The 23500-nt window shown below is 51.9% G+C and overlaps 1 protein-coding gene across 1 annotated transcript in view; it reads left to right on the top strand.

Annotated features, from left to right (window-relative positions):
* Window positions 1-23500, top strand: part of NOC3L (NOC3 like DNA replication regulator) — a 196118-nt gene that overhangs the window by 15450 nt on the left and 157168 nt on the right. Inside the window, exons 6-7 of the mRNA XM_075348773.1 lie at window positions 6863-6993; window positions 7361-7522. Of these exons, the coding sequence (XP_075204888.1) occupies window positions 6863-6993; window positions 7361-7522 (293 nt within the window). The remainder of the gene's footprint in view (window positions 1-6862; window positions 6994-7360; window positions 7523-23500) is intronic.

A 23500-nucleotide genomic window follows, 5' to 3' on the forward strand; every position in this document is an offset into this window, starting at 1 on the left:
GGCACCAGATTCCCGCACTTTATTAGTCGCCGCCCACGGCCCCCTCCTCCCCTGAGAGCTCCGGCAGCCATTTTTACAATCATTCTGCCGGTGGAGGATTTCAGGAAGAGCTCTGCAGCTCTGGGAGGCCCAAGGCAGGGAATCTGGTGGACACACAACCGCTTTGGGCGGTCGGTAAGCCACACCGGTCACCGGTGCTGGTCCCCCCAGGGTGCCGAAGTGTATATATTTATATATATATCTGTATACATTTTCTCTGTTCGGCCGCATTGTTTTTGCTTTTGGCTATATACCCTCAGTGATCACTCTCAGAGGAGACAACAGCATGTCGTCCGCAAAGAGCAATGGTGCCAAGACACAGGGTTATTTTGCAACCTGTACCTCCTGTGCGGCTATGTTACCTGCAGGTTCCACCTACCCGCACTGTGAGCAATGCTCGGCCCCTGTTGCACTCGCTCAGCCGGAGCCTCGGGCACTGGGACCCTCGGCTCAGGTAGAACCCCCGGCCTCCACTGTCCAGGTGGCAGGGACAGAGTTTGCAGCTTTGGCTGAGAAACTCTCTGAGTCGCTGTCACAATCCATGGCTCAGTCTATGGACAGATGGTCTGCTAAGATACTAGAAGCTTTGCAGTCCAGATCGGCCCTTACACAGGCCTCGGGCACTGTGAGTTCATCGCCCCCAGGCCCCTCTCGGTCTGCGCAGCAGCGTGCTCCTAGGGTGACACCTGAGTCTCACGGGGAGGACTCCGACACGGACCGCAGTCCCAGACCGGCTAAGCGGGCTCGCTGGGAACCTTCCCCGACTTCATCACGCTGTTCGGGGTCTCAGCTTGAGGACTCTCTGGAGGATGAAGCGGAGGTCGCAGCTCAGGGCTCTGACCCTGACGTTGCTCTCAATCTTGATACACCGGAAGGGGACGCCATAGTAAATGATCTGATAGCGTCCATCAACCAGGTGCTAGATCTTTCTCCCCCACCTCCACCTATAGAGGAGAGTCTGCTTCGCAGCAGGAGAAACGCCAGTTTAGGTTTCCTAAACGTACACGGAGTGCGTTCTTCGATCACTCTAACTTCAGAGATGCTGTCCAGAAGCACAGAGCATTTCCGGACAAGCGCTTTTCTAAGCGTCTTAATGACACACGCTACCCTTTTCCTGCTGATGTAGTTAAGGGTTGGGCTCAATGTCCCAAGGTGGATCCTCCAGTCTCTAGACTGGCGGCTAGATCCGTAGTATCAGTGGCAGATGGTTCATCGCTCAAGGATGCCACTGACAGGCAGATAGAACTCCTGATGAAATCCATCTATGAAGCCATAGGCGCGTCTTTTGCCCCAGCCTTTGCAGCAGTGTGGGCACTCCAGGCTATCTCAGCTTATCTATCTGAGATTAATGCGGTCACACGTACCTCTGCTCCGCAAGTTGCGTCTTTGACTTCTCAGGCGTCGGTTTTTTCATCCTACGCCATGAATGCCGTCCTGGACTCTGCGAGCCGTACAGCGGTAGCGTCCGCCAATTCGGTGGCAGTCCGCAGGGCCATGTGGCTACGCGAATGGAAGGCAGACTCTGCTTCCAAGAAGTTCCTAACCGGTTTGCCATTTTCTGGCGACCGTTTGTTTGGCGAGCAATTGGATGAAATTATTAAGCAATCCAAGGGAAAGGATTCGTCCTTACCCCAGTCCAAACCAAACAGACCGCAGCAACGAAAGATTCAGTCGAGGTTTTGGTCCTTTCGGCCCTCAGCCAAGTCCCAATCCTCCACGTCCAACAGGCCTCAGAAGGGCCAGAGGAACACTTATGCATGGCGGTCTAAGTCACGTCCTCCAAAGACCGCCGGAGGCACCGTCTCCAAGGCGGCCTCCTCATGACTTTCGGCCTCCCCAAACCGCATCCTCGGTCGGTGGCAGGCTCTCCCGCTTTTGCGACGCCTGGTGGCCACATGTCCAAGACCGATGGGTGAGAGACATTCTGTCTCACGGTTACAGGATAGAGCTCAGCTCTCGTCCTCCGACTCGTTTCTTCAGAACATCTCCGCCCCCCGAGCGAGCCGATGCACTTTTTCAGGCGGTGAACACTCTGAGGACAGAAGGAGTTGTGATCCCCGTTCCCCTTCAAGAACGTGGTCGCGGCTTTTACTCCAACTTGTTCGTGGTGCCAAAAAAGGACGGATCATTCCGTCCTGTTCTGGACCTCAAACTGTTCAACAGACACGTGAGAACCAGACGGTTTCGCATGGAATCTCTCCGCTCGGTCATCGCTTCGATGTCACAAGGAGACTTCCTAGCATCAGTCGACATCAGGGATGCTTATCTCCATGTGCCGATTGCACCAGAGCATCAACGCTTCCTGCGTTTCGCCATCAGGGACGAACACCTTTGTTTGTGGCACTGCCTTTCGGCCTGGCGACAGCCCCACGGGTCTTCACCAAGGTCATGGCATCCGTGGTGGCGGTCCTACACTCTCAGGGCCACTCGGTGATCCCTTACTTAGACGATCTCCTAGTCAAGGCTCCCTCCCGGGCGGCATGCCAATACAGCCTGACCATTGCTCTGGAGACTCTCCAGAGGTTCGGGTGGATCATCAATTTCCCAAAGTCAAAATTGACACCGACCCAATCACTGACGTACCTCGGGATGGAGTTTCATACTCTCTCAGCAATAGTCAAGCTTCCGCTGGACAAACAGCGTTCGCTGCAGACAGGGGTGCACTCGCTTCTTCGGGCCCAGTCACACCCCTTGCGGCGCCTCATGCACTTCCTAGGGAAGATGGTGGCAGCTATGGAGGCAGTTCCCTTTGCGCAGTTTCATCTGCGTCCACTTCAATGGGACATTCTCCGCAAATGGGACAGGAGGTCGACGTCCCTAGACAGGAACGTCTCTCTTTCACTGGCAGCCAAAACCTCTCTTCAGTGGTGGCTTCTTCCCACTTCTTTGTCGAGGGGAAAATCCTTCCTGCCCCCATCCTGGGCTGTGGTCACGACGGACGCGAGTCTGTCAGGGTGGGGAGCGGTTTTTCTCCACCACAGGGCTCAGGGAACCTGGACTCCGACAGAGTCCTTCCTTCAGATCAATGTTCTGGAGATAAGGGCAGTGTATCTAGCCCTAAAGGCGTTCCATCGGTGGCTGGAGGGCAGGCAGATCCGCATACAGTCGGACAACGCCACGGCGGTTGCGTACATCAACCACCAGGGCGGCACACGCAGTCGTCAAGCCTTCCAAGAAGTTCGGCGGATTCTGCTGTGGGCGGAGGCCACAGCCTCCACCATCTCCGCAGTTCACATCCCGGGCGTAGAAAACTGGGAAGCAGACTTTCTCAGTCGCCAGGGCATGGACGCAGGGGAATGGTCTCTTCACCCGGACGTGTTTCAAGAGATCTGTTGCCGCTGGGGAACGCCGGACGTCAACCTCATGGCATCTCGGCACAACAACAAAATCCCGGCATTCATGGCACGGTCTCAAGATCACAGAGCTCTGGCGGCGGACGCATTAGTTCAGGATTGGTCGCAGTTTCGACTGCCTTATGTATTTCCTCCTCTAGCACTGCTGCCCAGAGTGTTACGCAAAATCAGGTCCGACTGCCGCCGCGCCATCCTCGTCGCTCCAGACTGGCCGAGGAGGTCGTGGTACCCGCATCTGTGGCACCTCACGGTGGGTCAACCGTGGGCACTCCCAGACCGCCCAGACTTGCTGTCTCAAGGGCCATTTTTCCATCTGAATTCTGCGGCCCTCAACCTGACTGTGTGGCCATTGAGTCCTGGCTCCTAGCGTCTTCAGGGTTATCTCAAGATGTCATTGCCACTATGAGACAGGCCAGGAAACCAACGTCCGCCAAGATCTATTACAGGACTTGGAGGATCTTTTTATCCTGGTGCTCTGATCAGGGTTTTTCCCCCTGGCCCTTTACCTTGCCCACTTTTCTTTCCTTCCTTCAATCAGGAATGGACAAGGGTTTTTCGCTCGGTTCTCTCAAGGGACAAGTATCGGCGCTTTCCGTGTTTTTTCAAAAGCGTCTAGCCAGGCTTCCGCAGGTCCGCACGTTCCTGCAGGGAGTTTGCCACATAGTCCCACCTTACAAGAGGCCGCTGGAACCATGGGATCTTAACAGAGTGCTAAAGGCTCTTCAGAAACCACCTTTCGAGCCACTGCGGGATGTCTCTCTATCACGTCTTTCGCAGAAGGTGGCATTTCTAGTGGCAGTTACATCGCTCCGTAGAGTGTCGGAGTTGGCAGCGCTGTCATGCAAAGCCCCCTTCCTGGTTTTTCACCAGGATAAGGTGGTTCTGCGTCCGGTCCCGGAATTTCTCCCTAAGGTGGTATCCCCTTTTCATCTCAATCAGGATATCTCCTTACCTTCATTTTGCCCTCATCCAGTTCACCAATGTGAAAAGGATTTGCACTTGCTAGATCTAGTGAGAGCACTCCGGCTCTACATTTCTCGCACGGCGCCCCTGCGCCGTTCTGATGCGCTCTTTGTCCTTGTCGCTGGCCAGCGTAAGGGTTCGCAGGCTTCCAAGTCAACCTTGGCTCGGTGGATCAAGGAACCGATTCTTGAAGCCTACCGTTCTTCTGGGCTTCCGATTCCTTCAGGGCTAAAAGCCCATTCTACCAGAGCCGTGGGTGCATCCTGGGCATTGCGGCACCAGGCTACGGCTCAGCAGGTGTGTCAGGCGGCTACCTGGTCGAGTCTGCACACTTTCACGAAACACTATCAGGTGCATGCCTATGCTTCGGCATATGCCAGTCTAGGTAGGCGAGTCCTTCAGGCGGCGGTTGCCCACCTGTAAGAAGGGGACGTTTTCGGCTCTTTTTACTCGAGGTATTCTTTTACCCACCCAGGGACTGCTTTTGGACGTCCCAATTGTCTGGGTCTCCCAATGGAGCGACAAAGAAGAAGGGAATTTTGTTTACTTACCGTAAATTCCTTTTCTTCTAGCTCTAATTGGGAGACCCAGCACCCGCCCCTGTTCCCTTCGGGCTGTTGTTCTTTTTTGTACACATGTTGTTCATGTTGAATTGTTATTTTGGTTCATGGTTCAGTTCTCCGAACATCCTTCGGATTGAATTTGCCTTAGACCAATTTATAAGTTTCCTCCTTCCTGCTTTTGCACCAAAACTGAGGAGCCCGTGATGCACGGGAGGGTGTATAGGCAGAGGGGAGGGGTTACACTTTTTAAAGTGTAATACTTTGTGTGGCCTCCGGAGGCAGAAGCTATACACCCAATTGTCTGGGTCTCCCAATAGGAGCTAGAAGAAAAGGAATTTACGGTAAGTAAACAAAATTCCCTTCTTTGGATGGGGGACACCCATTCATGTCTATTGGTGAGTGGAAAACATTGGACTGCACTCGGATAATTTCTACGTTTAGTCTGATAGATGTCAACAGACAATGGAGGTAATGAAGAGATGAATCCCTGCGTCTACCCCTCACTTGAGCTCGGATTCTCGCATGTTCGGACAGATGCCTCGACAGAACCACTGAACGTAGGGAAAAACGCAATGTGAAAGTAGCCTTAGGCTATGTGCCCACGGGACCTTGTTTCTGCGGATTTTGCCGCGGAAAACCTGCGGATTTTTCTGGATATTCCAGATAAATCCGCAGGTTTTAGCATGTACAGTCACTCCCCATGTTATCCTATGGGGCATGGGGAGTGCTGTGTCCACGCTGCGGAAAGTGCGGCTGCCGACCATGCTGTGGATGTAGGCATCCGCATGTATAATTGCATGTCAATTATTCATGCGCAATTACCTGCGGATGTCCCGGCCCTCCGCTATGGAGATAGAGGCCGGGACGTCCGCAGGTATGCCGCATGAATCTCCGCATGTTTCCCGCTGCTATTCCGCTGTAATCTAGCAGCTAAAAATAGCTGCGGACGCCGGCGGGCAGCTGCGGGAAACATGCGCTCGTACCTGTGGATACATCCGCAGGTACGAGCTCCTGTGGGCACATAGCCTTAGGGTTCGCTGACATGGTATATGTTCTCGCATGTGAGAGAATCGTCCCCATTATGCTAATGACACTCGGATCAAACTCTTATCAGTCATTTTACTGTGATCCGATTCTCACACATGCGAGAATCTGAACTCTGGTGAGTAGAGATGAGCGATCCCGATGTTCGGAGTTCCCGCGGAGGTGTTTATGGCAGGCTGCATGTAAGTGGAAAGCCAAACTGCCAATCAGTGACTTAAAGGGAGTTCAGGGCAAGTCCGGGTCCAGAACAGCACTTTATAAAAAAATATTTTGGCAAAACCGAATATTCACAGGTCTGCTCATCTCTAGTGAGGAGGAGACTGAGAGATGACTCTCTCCATTGTCTGTGTCGTTTTATATCAAGACTGCACTCGGATGATTTCCACCTACCCATACACTTGTATGGGTGTAACATTGGGCTGAGTGCTCTCCGACAAACCTTTCATAGTGCCCGGCCGTGTAATACGCTTGTGTAAGCCAGCACATCGTACATTTTCCATATGGTCCCATTGTAAAATAAATGTATGCACTTTACGGTATAACGTTTTATTTATTTTTGTGTTTGAAATAGGCTTTTGTATAAATAAATGGTATGCTGTTGCATTTTACCTCGAAGGAGCTCAAAAGGACAAAGGATACCTAAATTGTGACTGGCTCTTTGCTGGTTTTATAATAAGAAAATTCTTCATATCATGGCAACGGTTCATTTTTTTTCCCTGCAATCGCTGCAGAATCCCAATGGTTTTTGCTGCTAATTTGGAAAATAAAAGGCCACAACGTGTGAGCATAGCTTTAGTGTTCAGTTGAGAAGTGTTTGATAGATATTTAGCCCTTTTGGTAGTCACCCAGGTATATAATCGCCATTACATTTGCTGAGAGTGGATGCGTGTGTCTTCCCAGTTGTGTCTGCAGAGCCTGTACCTGTACGGAGCACAGAGGAACTGATCGCACATAGGAGAGCCGCGCTGGAAGAAAAGAAAGTCCACATTGCATCTCTGGCCTCGGCTATACTGGCAGATCCTGAGAACAGTGTAGGTGCTTTGTATTTTTAATAAAGGATGCATTTAGGTCATATTATATTATATTTTTTTTTTTTGTATTTTTTTTTTTGTATTTTTGGACAGAAAGCATAGGATTATGGATTCCTCTCAAAGTAGACCTAAGTCATGGCTATGAAAGGTTACAAATAATTGGGCAATCATTCAGATTGCTCTGTCGTTATACCTTTTTATTACTCATTCAAATATTGCTTCTACAGAGGGCTGTACCTATGGTAAATGTTGAAATGTAAAGCTTGCATCAGTAAAACGGCTCAGACGACTAAAAAATGTAAAAATTGGATTGATATATGCTTATTATAAAGATTACTCGGACTAATTGATATGTTTACCCCAATAGATTAAAAAGCTGAAAGAGCTGCGTTCTATGCTGATGGAACAGGACTCCACAGTGGCAGTGACCATTCGGAAGCTTGTGCTGATTTCGTTAATGGAAATATTTAAGGATATTGCCCCTACTTACAAGATCCGCCCTCTGACAGAAGAAGAAAAGAATGCCAGGGTGAGAGAACGTTTTACTAAATTAACACCTAAAGGGAGAAACAATCTGTACCAGCCAAATTGTCAATGGTGCTTTTGATTCAAAGGTGTAAAATTTCCACAAATTACAGGTGGAATTTGGTCAAAAAAATTGGCACAAATTTACTGCATTGACAGTATGCTACTGATCTACAAAATCTGTTGGTGATGCCCGTTTTTAAAGACTGGGTTCTTGTAACAAGGTGGCAGGAGAGCGCACTGTGGGTGCACAAAAAGGATACCCAGTGTGCAGAGATCAGCGGTGCTCCTACAAGTGAGGTCACTTGTCCTCTGTATGTCGCTTATTATTATTATTTATTTTTTTTTTTTAAATCAAATGGTTTTTATTGAACAATCTTTGCATTTTACACACAAAACAGTGTGAAACAGGGACCAAAGATAGTATAAAGGGAAAATCCCCATGTATCACGCAGGAATAAAGGAGAATAGAGCATACATTTGGCACACAGTCTCGATATCCGTACAAGTTATGCATAATAGCAGGCAAAGTGTAATGGCAATAAAGATAAGTACAGTAACATGTCTCGCCATTAATAATGGCGATCTGCTCTCAAGGTAAACTATGAATCCATATGAGCTGCTGACCACAGCACATCCATTAGCATGTAGCCCTTAGGCTACATGCGCACGCTGCATCTTTGTGTGTTCACAAACTGCAGCCAAAACTGCACCTTGTCAAATAGAGCCTGGAAATGTCACAAAAAATGCTTGTAATTGTAGGTGCATTTTTGGTGCGTTTTTGCTGCATTTTTGTGACAATTGTTGACAAAAACGCAGGAAGAATGAACATGCTGCATTTTTTTTTGTCACAAATATTTGACAAAACGCTGACAAACTGCAATGTGCGCATAGCAAATCTGACTTCTCATAAACTTTGCTGGGAAGTCAAATGTCGAAAGTTCTGACAACAAAACTGCAGCCAAAAAACACAGCAAAAAACACAGCGTGCGCATGTAGCCTTAGGGTATGTGCCCACGGGGACAGTTTTTCCTGCGGTTATATCCGCAGGACATTCCGCAGGAGCTGGCAGAAATCCGCAGCACAACTTTGTCTGTTTCCATGCTGCGGTTGTACAGCGGAATGTCCTGCGGATATGCTGCGGGTATTCTGCATTGAGGATACAGTACCATGGCTTCAGCACTGCATCCTCAATGCAGAACAAGTGCTGCAGTAATCGGGAGTTCATACTTGCCTCCATCACGCAGCACTTCTCTCCGGCCATGTCTGCCTGCACTGTGCAGGAGAAGGTGGGCGGGCCTGAACTAGCTCTGGCTGTCACATGACCGTAGCTCGTGCAGGCCCCACCCACCTCCTCCTTCCTGCTCCTGGCTCCACTGCGCTCCAGTCTGCACCGCTGCTATCAAGGCAGGTAAGTATGGGACCCTGCGGAGAAATCCGCAGGAATAATTCACATGCTGCAGATTTATCCGCAGGGAAATTCGCATTATTTCCGCTGCAGAAAAAACGCAGCATGGCCACAGCCCTCCCCAAATGCCATAGAAATGGCTGGGGACTTGCTGTACTGCGGATTTTCCGCGAAAAAATCACGGCAAATTTTGAGAATTTTGCAGCGTGGGCACATAGCCTTACACTGGCAAAGAGGATTGGACACAGCATAATTTTACAACACACACTGACTGCGCTCTCCTGCCGGCTCGTTACTTCTGATCAATGCCAGTGAGTGAGCGCACTGTCACTGTGCATAATCCACTGAGTATTCTTCGTAAATGACAAACGACGAATACTAAGTAGAGCAGAGACTAGCCCAACCCCTAAAATGGAGGTCACTGAAAACGAGTCGTCTGATACAAGAACTTGTATCCTTTTTACGATTTATAGTCATAGTCTGATCTTTTTTTCATAATGATTAGATCATGACTCTCAGGTTTAGCGCTCTCTCACTCGAACAGTCCATAGCAGCATATAAAATCTCTGGCTTACTCTGACCCTGCAGTTCACAGGATCTTCCAGGTACTTTCAGCAAAAAAGTCTTCGTCAGTTTTGCCTCTTTTTTTTTTTTTCTATTTTTTTTTTTTTTATTTTCTTTCGCAACGACACCATGACAGGTTACGGCATCGCACTGTTTCTTGACAGCACTTGGGTTCTGGGTTCAGATCTCACCATGGACATTTCCACAGGGAGTTTGTATGTTTTTCACCATATTTGTGTGGCTTTACTCCAGCCACTCAGATTTTTCTTTTAGATCCGGGAGGGATCTTCGCTTTTTTCTTTGTCGCTCCATTGGGAGACCCAGACAATTGGGTGTATAGCTTCTGCCTCCGGAGGCCACACAAAGTATTACACTTTAAAAAGTGTAACCCCTCCCCTCTGCCTATACACCCTCCCGTGCATCACGGGCTCCTCAGTTTTATGCTTTGTGTAGAAGGAGGCACACATCCACTCATCTTCTCATTTTAGTTATATCGGTTGGAAGAAAAGTGGGCTCCCACGGGGCCCCCGGCATGTTCCCTTCTCACCCCACTTTGTCGGCGGTGCTGTTAAGGTTGAGGTACCCATTGTGGGTACAAAGGCAGGAGCCTCATGCCGTCTCCTTCACCATCCCTTAGCGGCTCTGGGAGAAGTGGGATCCTCAGCGGTCATCCAGGCACTGGTACCGTGCTCCCTCCGCAGCCCCTGGGGGAAGCTGTCGGACAGGAGTTCGTTTATCCTCAGGGACCGGGCCCTGCATCACTAAGGTACTCTGTACCCCCATGGGGGATGTGCATGGAGCGCCTACATCCCGGACGCTGCAGCAGCTGCTTATTTGTGACGGCCGGCGGACTTCCGCGCCGACCGCGCCTGTTTGTCGGCCGCGGTACTAAATTTAGTCCCCGGCTTCAATTGCGGCCTAGTTGCAAAATTCCCGCCCCCGGGCCTGTCTATCAGGGATAAGGGCGGGACTGCTGGCCTGACGTCGGCTGTGAGGGCCAGGGCATCCTGTATGTTCCTCCCCCCCTCACTGATCACTGTGGGGACTCCAGATTCCCGCACTTTTTCTAACGCCGCCCCCGGCTTCTCTCCTCCCCTGAGAGCTCCGGCAGCCATTTCTTTGGCATTCTGCCTGTGGAAGTTTTTCCTGGAAAGAGCTCTGCAACGCTGGGAGACCTAAGGCAGGGAATCTGGAGGACACACACTCCGCTTTTTAGCGGTCGGTAAGCCACACCGGTCACCCGGTGCTGGTCCCCTCAGGGTGCCGGAATAGATACCATATATATTTATATATCTCTGTTCGGTCGGGCTGTATACCCTCCCCATATACCCTCAGTGATCACTCTCCTAGGAGACAACAGCATGTCGTCCACAAGGAGCAAGGGGGCCAAGACACAGGGTTATTTTGCAACCTGTACCTCTTGTGCGGCTAAGTTACCTGCAGGTTCCACCTACCCTCACTGTGAGCAATGCTCAACCCCTGTTTTGCTTCCACAACCAGAGGCTCGGTCACTAGTGGGCCCCTCAGCTCAGGTAGAATCCGTTGCTCTCCCTGTCCAGGCGGCAGGGACAGAGTTTGCAGTTTTTGCTGAAAAACTCTCTGAGTCACTCTCACATTCCATGGCTCAGTCTATGGACAAATGGTCTGCCAGGCTGCTTGAAGCTTTGCAGTCCAGACCGGTCCCTACACAGGCCCCGGGCCCTGTTGGATCTTCACCCCCAGGCCCCTCTCTGCCCGCGCCGCAGCACGTTCCCAGGGGGGGCCCTAGGTCTCACGTGGAGGACTCCGGCCCGGACCACAGTCCCAGACCGGCTAAGCGGGCACACTGGGAATCTTCCCCGACTTCTTCATGTTGCTCAGGTTCCCAGCGTGAGGACTCTCTGGAGGACGAGGCGGACGTCGCAGCTCAGGGCTCTGACACTGACGCTGCCCTCAATCTTGATACACCTGATGGGGACGCTATAGTAAATGATCTTATCTCGTCTATCAACCAGGTGTTAGATATCTCTCCCCCACTGCCACCTGTAGAGGAGTCAACTTCTCAGCAGGAGAAACACCAGTTTCGGTTCCCTAAACGTACACGGAGTGCGTTTTTCGATCACTCTAACTTCAGAGATGCTGTCCAGAAGCCCAGAGCGGTTCCGGACAAGCGCTTTACTAAGCGCCTTACTGACACGAGTTACCCCTTCCCTCCTGACGTTGTCAAGGGTTGGGCTCAATGTCCCAAGGTGGATCCCCCAGTCTCTAGATTGGCGGCTAGATCTGTGGTATCGGTTGCAGATGGATCATCGCTAAAGGATGCCACTGACAGGCAGATAGAGCTCCTGATGAAATCCATCTATGAAGCCACGGGGGCATCTTTTGCCCCGGCCTTTGCAGCCGTGTGGGCACTACAAGCTATCTCAGCTTGTCTGGCTGAGATTAATGCGGTCACACGTAATTCTGCTCCGCAGGTTACGTCTTTGACTTCCCAGGCGTCAGTTTTTTCTTCCTATGCCATGAACGCAGTTTTAGACTCTGCTAGCCGTACAGCGGTGACATCCGCTAACTCTGTGGCAGTCCGCAGGGCCATGTGGCTGCGCGAATGGAAGGCAGACTCTGCTTCCAAGAGGTTTTTAACCGGGTTGCCGTTTACTGGCGACCGATTGTTTGGCGAACGATTGGATGAGATTATTAAGCAATCTACGGGAAAGGACTCCTCCTTGCCCCAGTGTAAGCCAAAGAGACCTCAGCAGCGACAGATACAATCGAGGTTTCGGTCCTTTCGTCCCTCCGCCAAGCCCCAATCCTCTTCGTCCAGCAGGCCGGAGAAGGGCCAGAGGAACTCCTATGCGTGGCGGGCTAAGTCACGCCCCCAAAAGGCCGCAGGAGGCATTGCTTCCAAGGCGGCCTCCTCATGACTCTCAGCATCCCCGAACCGCATCCTCGGTCGGTGGCAGGCTCTCCCGCTTTTGCGACGCCTGGTGGCCACATGTTCAAGACCGATGGGTGAGAGACATCCTGTCTCACGGTTACAGGATAGAGTTCAGCTCTCGGCCTCCGACTCGTTTCTTCAGAACCTCTCCGCCCCCCGCGCGGGCCGATGCACTTTTTCAGGCGGTGAACGCTCTGAAAACAGAAGGAGTCGTGATACCTGTTCCCCCCCCCCCCCCCCAGGAACATGGTCGCGGCTTTTACTCCAACTTGTTTGTGGTGCCAAAGAAGGACGGCTCGTTCCGTCCCGTTCTGGACCTCAAACTACTCAACAGACATGTGAGCACCAGACGGTTTCGGATGGAATCTCTCCGCTCTGTCATCGCTTCAATGTCACAAGGAGACTTCCTAGCATCGATCGACATCAAGGATGCTTATCTCCATGTGCCGATCGCTCCCGAACATCAACGCTTTTTGCGCTTCGCCATCAGGGACGAACACCTTCAGTTCGTGGCATTGCCTTTCGGCCTGGCGACAGCCCCACGGGTGTTCACCAAGGTCATGGCATCTGTTGTGGCGGTCCTACACTCTCAGGGCCACTCGGTGATTCCCTACTTAGACGATCTCCTGGTCAGGGCACCCTCTCAGTTGGCGTGTCAAAACAGCCTTTCTGTCGCTCTGGCGACTCTCCAGCAGTTCGGTTGGATAATCAACTTCCCAAAATCCCAGTTGACACCGACCCAATCACTGACGTACCTTGGGATGGAGTTTCATACACAGTCAGCGGTAGTCATGCTACCGCGGGACAAACAGCTTTCTCTGCAGGCAGGGGTGCAATCTCTTCTTCGGGGTCAGTCACACCCCTTGAGGCGCCTCATGCACTTCCTGGGGAAGATGGTGGCAGCGATGGAGGCAGTGCCGTTCGCGCAATTCCATCTGCGGCCACTCCAGTGGGAAATTCTCCGAAAATGGGACAGGAGGTCGAGTTCACTCGACAGGAACGTCTCTCTTTCCCTTGCAACCAAGACGTCACTTCAGTGGTGGCTCCTTCCCAACTCTCTGTCGCAGGGGAAATCCTTCCTACCCCCCACCTGGGCTGTGGTCACGACGGACGCGAGCCTGTCGGGTGGGGGGCGGTTTTTCTCCACCACAGGGCTCAGGGAACCTGGACTCCGATAGTCATCCCTTCAGATCAATATTCTGGAGATAAGGGCAGTGTATCTAGCCCTATTGGCCTTTCATCGGTGGCTGGAGGGCAAGCAGATCCGAATCTAGTCGGACAACGCCACGGCCGTCGCTTACATCAACCACCAAGGCGGCACTCGCAGTCGTCAAGCCTTCCAGGAAGTCCGACGAATTCTGCAGTGGGTGGAAGCCACAGCCTCCACGATCTCCGCAGTGTACATCCCGGGCGTAGAAAACTGGGAAGCAGATTTTCTCAGCCGACAGGGCATGGACGCGGGGGAATGGTCTCTTCACCCAGACGTGTTTCGAGAGATCTGTCGCCGCTGGGGGACGCCGGACGTCGATCTCATGGCGTCACGGCACAACAACAAAGTCCCGGCATTCATGGCCCGGTCTCAAGATCACAGAGCTCTGGCGGCGGACGCATTAATTCAGGATTGGTCGCAGTTTCGACTTCCCTATGTGTTTCCTCCTCTGGCGATGCTCCCCAGAGTGTTGCGAAAAATCAGGTCCGACTGTCATCGCGCCATTCTCGTCGCCCCAGATTGGCCGAGGCGGTCGTGGTACCCGGATCTGTGGCATCTCACGGTGGGTCAACCGTGGGCGCTCCCAGACCGCCCAGACTTGCTGTCTCAAGGGCCGTTTTTCCATCTGAATTCTGCGGCCCTCAACCTGACTGTGTGGCCATTGAGTCCTGGCTCCTAGCGTCCTCAGGGTTATCTCAAGATGTCATTGCCACTATGAGACAGGCCAGGAAACCAACGTCCGCCAAGATCTATCACAGATCTTGGAGGATCTTCTTGTCCTGGTGCTCTGACAAGGGTTTTACGCCCTGGCCCTTTGCCTTACCCACTTTTCTTTCATTCCTTCAATCCGGAATGGACAAGGGTTTGTCTCTCGGCTCTCTTAAGAGACAAGTATCTGCGCTTTCCGTATTTTTTCAAAAGCGTCTAGCCAGACTTCCGCAGGTCCGCACGTTCCTGCAGGGAGTTTGCCACATAGTCCCACCTTACAAGCGTCCGCTGGATCCCTGGGACCTCAATAGGGTGCTAACGGCTCTTCAGAAGCCACCTTTCGAGCCGCTGCGGGAAGTTTCTTTATCACGTCTTTCGCAAAAGGTGGCATTTCTAGTGGCAGTCACATCGCTCCGTAGAGTGTCGGAGCTGGCAGCGCTGTCATGCAAAGCCCCCTTCCTGTTTTTTCACCAGGATAAGGTGGTTCTACATCCGGTGCCGGAATTTCTCCCTAAGGTGGTATCCCCTTTTCATCTCAATCAGGATATCTCCTTACCTTCATTTTACCCTCATCCAGTTCACCAATGTGAAAAGGATTTGCACTCATTAGATTTAGTGAGAGCACTCCGGCTCTACGTGTCTCGCACGGCGCCCCTGCGCCGTTCAGATGCCCTCTTTGTCCTTATCGCTGGCCAGCGTAAGGGTTCGCAGGCTTCCAAGTCAACCTTGGCTAGATGGATCAAGGAACCGATTCTTGAATCCTACCGTTCTTCTGGACTTCCACTTCCTTCAGGGTTGAAAGCCCATTCTACCAGAGCCGTGGGTGCGTCCTGGGCACTGCGGCACCGGCCTACGGCTCAGCAGGTGTGTCAGGCAGCTACCTGGTCTAGTCTGCACACTTTCACGAAACACTATCAGGTGCATGCCTATGCTTCGGCAGACTCCAGTCTAGGTAGGCGAGTCCTTCAGGCGGCGGTTGCCCACCTGTAAGAGGAGGTCGTTTTTCGGCTCTTTTTACTCGAGGTATTCTTTTACCCACCCAGGGACTGCTTTTGGACATCCCAATTGTCTGGGTCTCCCAATGGAGCGACAAAGAAGAAGGGAATTTTGTTTACTTACCGTAAATTCCTTTTCTTCTAGCTCCTATTGGGAGACCCAGCACCCGCCCCTGTTCCCTTCGGGCAGTTGTTCTTTTGTGTACACATGTTCATGTTGAATTGTTCTTTTGGTTCATGGTTTTCAGTTCTCCGAACATCCTTCGGATTGAATTTACCTTAGACCAATTTATAAGTTTCCTCCTTCCTGCTTTTGCACCAAAACTGAGGAGCCCGTGATGCACGGGAGGGTGTATAGGCAGAGGGGAGGGGTTACACTTTTTAAAGTGTAATACTTTGTGTGGCCTCCGGAGGCAGAAGCTATACACCCAATTGTCTGGGTCTCCCAATAGGAGCTAGAAGAAAAGGAATTTACGGTAAGTAAACAAAATTCCCTTCTTTTCCCAAATGAAATATGGTTTACAGCTCTAACCTTCAGCTCGCTGCAAAATGTTTACGTCTTTTGTAGCACACCTTGTTTGGGTTCGACTTTTAGCAGATCAGAGTCGTTTCCTGATCCATTTCAGTGTCTAGTCCTTCGGAGCATGCTGTTTCGTTCTGCACGAGCAGCATTCTTCTTCCTGTAGAATATTTCTCCACTCTTCTTGGAGCTCAATTTCTGATCTTGTGTTCCATGTTCCTCTCATTCAAGCAGTTCTATTGTATAACAGTCTCTTCTTCCCCAGTCACGTTTTCTTGACCTGGTGGTGGTCTACTCTCATTCTTCACAAGAGACCCTTAAAAGTTATCAGATGTTCGTCATGACTGACATCTTTATGTTCAGTTGGGGAAATTCTACTCCAGTGTCTTACAGTTCTGGGTCGCTGGTATACTCTGTAACCCTTCTCTCCTATCTTCATCTGGAACCTAGTCATCAATCTGCCCCTCCTCGTTTGGCAGGATCTTCTTTTAATCCGCCATCCTCTTCTAATTCAACAACACCACATCTTTAATCGTTCACAAAGGTGGAACCCTGCCCCTATCGATATCATCTAAGGTATCTATTCATGGACTGAACACTGGGTGCCAGTGTTTCTTCAGCGCTCTATTGGGAGACCCAGACGATTGGGGTATAGCTACTGCCCTCCGTAGGCCACACAAAGCACTACACTAAAAAGTGCAAGGCCCCTCCCCTTCTGGCTATACCCCCCCGTGGTATCACGGGTTCTCCAGTTTTCAAGCTTTGTGCGAAGGAGGTCAGACATCCACGCATGGCTCCACAGATTTTAGTCAGCAGTAGCTGCTGACTATTTCGGATGGAAGAAAAGAGGGCCCATATAGGGCCCCCAGCATGCTCCCTTCTCACCCGTGGATGGTGTTGTAAGGTTGAGGTACCTATTGCTGGTACAGGGGCTGGAGCCCCACATGCTGTTTTCCTTCCACATCCCCTTGTAGGGCTCTGTGGAAGTGGGATCCTGCCGGCCTCTAAGCTCTGACGCCGGGCTCCATCCACAGACCCATAGCACCTGATGGATACGGAGCAGGAGTACAATCAGGGACAAGGCCCTGCATCATACAGGTACTCTGTGTCCCCGGCAGGCACAGACACACTCCGGGCTGGCTGGGTGTTGTAGTGCGCCGGGGACCGTAACGATTGAGTTGGTGTTCCTGCAGTTTACTGGGGGACTTTTGTGTTGTGGGAACGCAGCGCCGACCCCCACTGGACCGGCGGCGCTGCTGTGACTTGTAGTGCGCCGGGGCCACGCCGACCGCGCTTTTACGGCGGCGGCGTTTATAAATCCAGTCCCCGGCTTTTGCGGCCTAGCTCCGCTTCGTTCCCGCCCCCACCCTGTCAATCAGGGTAGGGGAGAGACGCTGTTTCGCAGCAGCGACGAGGGCTGGAGCCTGATTTACATGCTCCAGCCCTCTCACTAGGCACAGAGGGAAGCAGGCTTCCCGCTCTTAGTCAGGAACGCCCAGGGCCCGCCCCCCCTCCTCTCCCAGGACGCCGGCAGCCATTACATGCAGTCTGGCTATAGGAAGGACGCAAGGCTCTGGGAGACCTGGACTAGGGGGCTTTTGGAGACCACACACCCGCTCTTAAGCGGGCGGTAAGCGGCATTTCAGCTGGCCCCTCTAGTGCCTCAGTGTGCATTGGTGTACTGTGTCACCAGATATATATATTTATTTATTTCTTGCACTGTGAGGTCGCTTCCTGGCTGGATACCCCAGATCGCTCTGAGGAGGCAGCAACATGTCATCCACAAAACGCAAGGCTGCCAAGGCTAGGGCTGTGTACACTGCGTGTGCTGCATGTGGGGCTGCTCTACCAGCAGGTTCCAAAGACCCCCATTGTGTGCAATGCTCAGATCCGGTGCTGCTTCGCCAGCCGGAGTCCGGAGGGGTAGTGACCCAGGCTGAGACGCTTGTAAGTCCTGCCCCGGTGTCAGGGACAGACTTTGCAGTTTTTGCTGATGGAATGTCTGTGACTATGGCAAAAATCCTTGAAACTTTGCAATCCATGACTGGGGCTCAGTCTATGGACACGGCGAGGTCTCTGTCCTCTAATCCCCCTCAGTTGGAATTAATCCAGACTGCAAGGGGGTCCCCGGCTTCCCAGGCTGAGTATTATGACTCAGATGATAGCCCCAGCCACCCTAAGCGAGCTCGCTGGGAAAGACCCTCAACGTCATCACACTGCTCAGGGTCTCAGCGCAATCAGTCGCCCTGTGATGCGTCTGAAGAGAGTGATCAGGAGTCTTATCCTGGAACCCCTCTCAATCTGGATACCCCGGATGGGGACGCCATGGTAAACGAGCTTATCTCAGCCATCAATAGACTGTTGGATATTTCTCCCCCAGCTCCTTCTGCAGAGGAGGCAGCTGCAGAGCAGGAGAAGTTTCGTTTCCTCTATCCCAAGCGTAAATTGAGTGCTTTCTTGGATCACTCTGACTTCAGAGAGTCAATCCAGAAACACGACGCTCATCCAGAAAGGCGTTTCTCTAAACGTTCTAAGGATACACGTTTTCCTTTCCCCCCTGATGTGGTCAAGCGCTGGACCCAGTGTCCAAAAGTAGACCCCCCGATTTCCAAACTTGCAGCTAGATCCATAGTTGCAGTGGAGGATGGCGCTTCACTTAAGGCTGCCAATGACAGACAGATGGACCTTTGGTTAAAATCTGTCTATGAAGCTATCGGCGCGTCGTTTGCTCCAGCATTCGCAGCCGTATGGGCACTCCAAGCTATTTCAGCTGGTTTAGCAAAAGTGGATGCTATCATACATCCAGCGGTGCCGCAAGTGGCGTCCCTTACCTCGCAGATGTCTGCGTTTGCGTCTTACGCTATCAATGCGGTCCTAGAATCTACCAGCCGCACCTCAATGGCGTCCGCCAATTCGGTAGTTTTGCGCAGAGCCTTGTGGTTAAAGGACTGGAAAGCAGATGCTGGTTCCAAAAAATGTTTAACCAGCTTGCCTTTATCTAGAGATAGACTGTTTGGCGAGCCATTGGCTGACATCATTAAACAGTCCAAGGGTAAAGACTCTTCCTTACCCCAGCCCAGATCAAGCAAACCTCAGCAGAAAAAATGGCAGCAGAGGTTTCAGTCCTTTCGAGGTTCGGGCAAGACACAATTCTCCTCGTCCAAAGGGACTCAGAGGACGCAAAGAGTCTCAGATTCCTGGCGGGCTCACGCACGCCCCAAGAAAGCAAATGGAGGAACCGCTTCCAAAGCGGCTACCTCATGACTTCCAGCCCCCCCCCTCCGCATTTCCGGTCGGGGGCAGGCTCTCCCGCTTTTCCGACATTTGGATGTCACAGGTCAAAGACCGGTGGGTGACAAACATTTTGTCTCGCGGGTACAGAATCGAGTTCAGTTCTCGTCCTCCAGCTCGGTTCTTCAGAACCTCCCCACATCCAGACCGAGCAGATGCCCTGCTGCAGGCGGTGGACTCCCTAAGAGCGGAAGGAGTAGTGGTTCCTGTACCGCCTCAGGAACAAGGGCGAGGGTTTTACTCCAATCTCTTTGTGGTTCCAAAAAAGGACGGCTCGTTCCGTCCTGTTCTGGATCTAAAGCTGCTCAACAAACATGTGCACGCCAGACGGTTCCGGATGGAAACCCTCCGCTCTGTCGTTGCCTCAATGTCTCAAGGAGACTTCCTTGCCTCAATAGACATCAAAGATGCTTATCTCCACGTGCCAATTGCTACAGAACATCAACGTTTTCTACGTTTTGTGATAGGAAACGACCATCTTCAGTTCGTAGCTCTGCCATTCGGTCTGGCGACAGCCCCCCGGGTCTTCACCAAGGTCATGGCGGCGGTGGTAGCAGTCTTGCACTCTCAGGGACACTCGGTGATCCCTTACCTAGACGATCTACTTGTCAAGGCACCCTCTCAAGAGGCATGCCAACTCAGTCTACATGCTACGCTGGAGACTCTACAGACGTTCGGATGGATCATCAACTTTCCAAAGTCGAATCTGTCACCGTCACAGTCGCTAACGTATCTTGGCATGGAGTTTCATACTCGAGCAGCGAGAGTGAAGCTTCCGCTGAACAAGCAGCGGTCCCTACAGACAGGGGTGCAATCCCTCCTTCAAGGCCAGTCGCACCCCTTACGGCGCCTCATGCACTTCCTCGGGAAGATGGTGGCAGCCATGGAAGCAGTTCCCTTTGCGCAGTTTCATCTGCGCCCACTTCAATGGGACATTCTCCGCCAATGGGACGGGAAGTCAACGTCCCTGGACAGGAAAGTCTCTCTTTCCCAGACGGCCAAGGACTCTCTACAATGGTGGCTCCTTCCCACCTCATTGTCTCAGGGAAGATCCTTCCTGCCCCCATCCTGGGCAGTGGTCACGACAGATGCGAGTCTGTCAGGGTGGGGAGCAGTGTTTCTCCACCACAGGGCCCAGGGGACGTGGACTCCGCAGGAGTCCACCCTTCAGATCAATGTTCTGGAAATCAGGGCAGTGTATCTTGCCCTACTGGCCTTCCAACAGTGGCTGGAAGGAAAGCAGATCCGAATCCAGTCGGACAACTCCACAGCGGTGGCATACATCAACCACCAAGGAGGGACGCGCAGTCGGCAAGCATTCCAAGAAGTACGGCGCATTCTAATGTGGGTGGAGGACACAGCATCCACCATATCCGCGGTTCACATCCCAGGCGTAGAAAATTGGGAAGCAGACTTCCTCAGTCGCCAGGGCATGGACGCAGGGGAGTGGTCCCTTCACCCGGACGTGTTTCAGGAAATCTGTCGCCGATGGGGAGTGCCGGACGTCGACCTAATGGCGTCCCGGCACAACAACAAGGTCCCGGCATTCATGGCGAGGTCGCGCGATCAAAGAGCTCTGGCGGCAGACGCATTAGTTCAAGATTGGTCGCAGTTCCGGCTCCCATACGTCTTCCCACCTCTGGCACTCTTGCCCAGAGTGTTACGCAAGATCAGATCCGATTGCAGCCGCGTCATACTCGTCGCCCCAGACTGGCCGAGGAGATCGTGGTATCCGGATCTGTGGCATCTCACGGTCGGTCGACCGTGGTCACTGCCAGACCGACCAGACTTACTGTCCCAAGGGCCGTTTTTCCATCAGAATTCTGCGGCCCTGAACCTGACTGTGTGGCCATTGAGTCCTGGATCCTAGCGTCCGCAGGATTATCTCAAGGAGTCGTAGCCACAATGAGACAAGCTAGGAAGTCAACGTCTGCTAAGATCTACCACAGAACGTGGAAGATTTTCTTATCCTGGTGCTCTGCACAGAGAGTATCCCCTTGGCCATTTGCATTGCCCACCTTTCTTTCCTTCCTGCAATCGGGGTTGGAAAAGGGCTTGTCGCTCAGCTCCCTTAAAGGGCAAGTCTCGGCACTATCTGTGTTTTTTCAGAAGCGTCTAGCACGTCTTCCTAAGGTGCGCACGTTCCTACAGGGGGTCTGTCATATTGTGCCCCCGTACAAGCGGCCGTTAGATCCATGGGATCTGAACAGAGTACTAGTTGCTCTGCAAAAGCCGCCCTTCGAGCCTCTAAAGGACGTTTCCTTTTCTCGCCTGTCACAGAAAGTGGCGTTTCTTGTTGCGATCGCTTCGGCGAGTGTCTGAGCTGGCAGCTCTGTCATCCAAGGCTCCCTTCCTGGTGTTCCACCAGGACAAGGTAGTGCTGCGCCCCATTCCGGAGTTTCTCCCTAAGGTTGTATCCTCGTTTCATCTTAATCAGGATATATCCTTGCCTTCCTTTTGTCCTCAGCCGGTTCACCGGTATGAGAAAGACTTACATTTGCTAGATCTGGTGAGAGCACTCAGAATCTATATTTCTCGCACGGCGCCTATCCGCCGTTCAGATGCACTTTTTGTCCTTGTCGCTGGCCAGCGCAAGGGGTCGCAGGCTTCTAAAGCCACCCTGGCTCGATGGATCAAAGAACCAATTCTGGAAGCCTACCGTTCTGCTGGGCTTCCGGTTCCTTCAGGGCTGAAAGCCCACTCAACCAGAGCTGTGGGTGCGTCCTGGGCTTTGCGACACCAGGCTTCGGCTCAACAGGTGTGCCAGGCAGCTACCTGGTCGAGTCTGCACACTTTCACCAAACATTATCAGGTGCATACCTATGCTTCGGCGGATGCCAGCTTAGGTAGAAGAGTCCTGCAGGCGGCAGTGACATCCCCGTAGGGGAGGGCTGTTTTGCAGCTCTAACATGAGGTATCTCTTTACCCACCCAGGGACAGCTTTTGGACGTCCCAATCGTCTGGGTCTCCCAATAGAGCGCTGAAGAAGAAGGGAATTTTGTTACTTACCGTAAATTCCTTTTCTTCTAGCTCTTATTGGGAGACCCAGCACCCGCCCTGTTGTCCTTCGGGATTTTTTTGTTGTTTGCGGGTACACATGTTGTTCATGTTGAACGGTTTTTCAGTTCTCCGACGTTATTCGGAGTTAATTTGTTTAAACCAGTTATTGGCTTCCTCCTTCTTGCTTTGGCACTAAAACTGGAGAACCCGTGGTACCACGGGGGGGTATAGCCAGAAGGGGAGGGGCCTTGCACTTTTTAGTGTAGTGCTTTGTGTGGCCTCCGGAGGGCAGTAGCTATACCCCAATCGTCTGGGTCTCCCAATAAGAGCTAGAAGAAAAGGAATTTACGGTAAGTAACAAAATTCCCTTCTTTCCACAATTCCCATCCCTGGAGTTAACTCTGGACCGCCGACTTCGTAACCTATGGAAAAGCCTTCAACAGGAGATTGGTTATCTCATCAGACACTTCTTATCCATATCCATTTACAGCAGAACACGCCTGACATCAATCTAATGGCTTCCAGGGTGTGGGTCCCCCTGTCCGCATGCATGTTTTGCAAGTCTCAGCGGTTTTTTGACGCCTCGTTGGTCTCCGAGGCTAACCATTCTTCCCTACCCTTCGGTCTTCCTCTAGTTCCGCAGTAATCAAAGGGTTTGACTCTACCGAGGGGGTCTATCATCTCCCCGAGGTAGACTACCTTCTCGCAGATGCCTTGTGGAAACTTACATAAGTTACCCAGGCGCCCCCCACCCCCCTCCTTCTCCACTTGTCGCTTCCTTCCTCCTGGCCTCTTGCTGTCAGACATGAGTTCAGTTGTTCTTGCTCTGTTTTCCCATTTTGCATCCTCATAACTGGTCTCTTAAGATATTTTTTTTGTCAGCGTGCGTCTTTCTCTGAACCCCCCCTTATCTACTCGGGTAGGTTCAGTCAGACGTTCGGATTCCTTGTTCGTATTCTGGAGACATCGTAATTGTCTTCTGATCTGGATCTGCTTTTCCATTCTGGATGCATTCTGGGCACGGGTCAGAACACCCTCTGGTTTTCCGGCTCTATTCTATGACTGGGGCTTCCTAGACCATTTGTTATCAAGTCTTTGTCGGCTCTCTAAGGTGCATCCTAGTCATGAGTACTTGTCTGTCTTAAGGTCTACAGAGTACACACCTTCTTACCTTTTTCCTTTTTGGCGGTTCCAGGCCCAGTTAGAAAAGGTTTTTCAATTTGCAGTGGCCAGTTTTCCTCTGTTCTTTCATTCTTCTAGTCCTTTTCTTCCGACCCTTGTAGACTGCTTTGGCATTTCCCATGGTTTCCTGTATCCCCAATGAAGCAATGGAAAGAACGATTTTGGGCACTCACCGTAAAATCTTTCTCTG

The sequence above is a fragment of the Anomaloglossus baeobatrachus genome, chromosome 5 (genome assembly GCF_048569485.1).
Source record: "Anomaloglossus baeobatrachus isolate aAnoBae1 chromosome 5, aAnoBae1.hap1, whole genome shotgun sequence".
NCBI lineage: Eukaryota > Metazoa > Chordata > Amphibia > Anura > Aromobatidae > Anomaloglossus > Anomaloglossus baeobatrachus.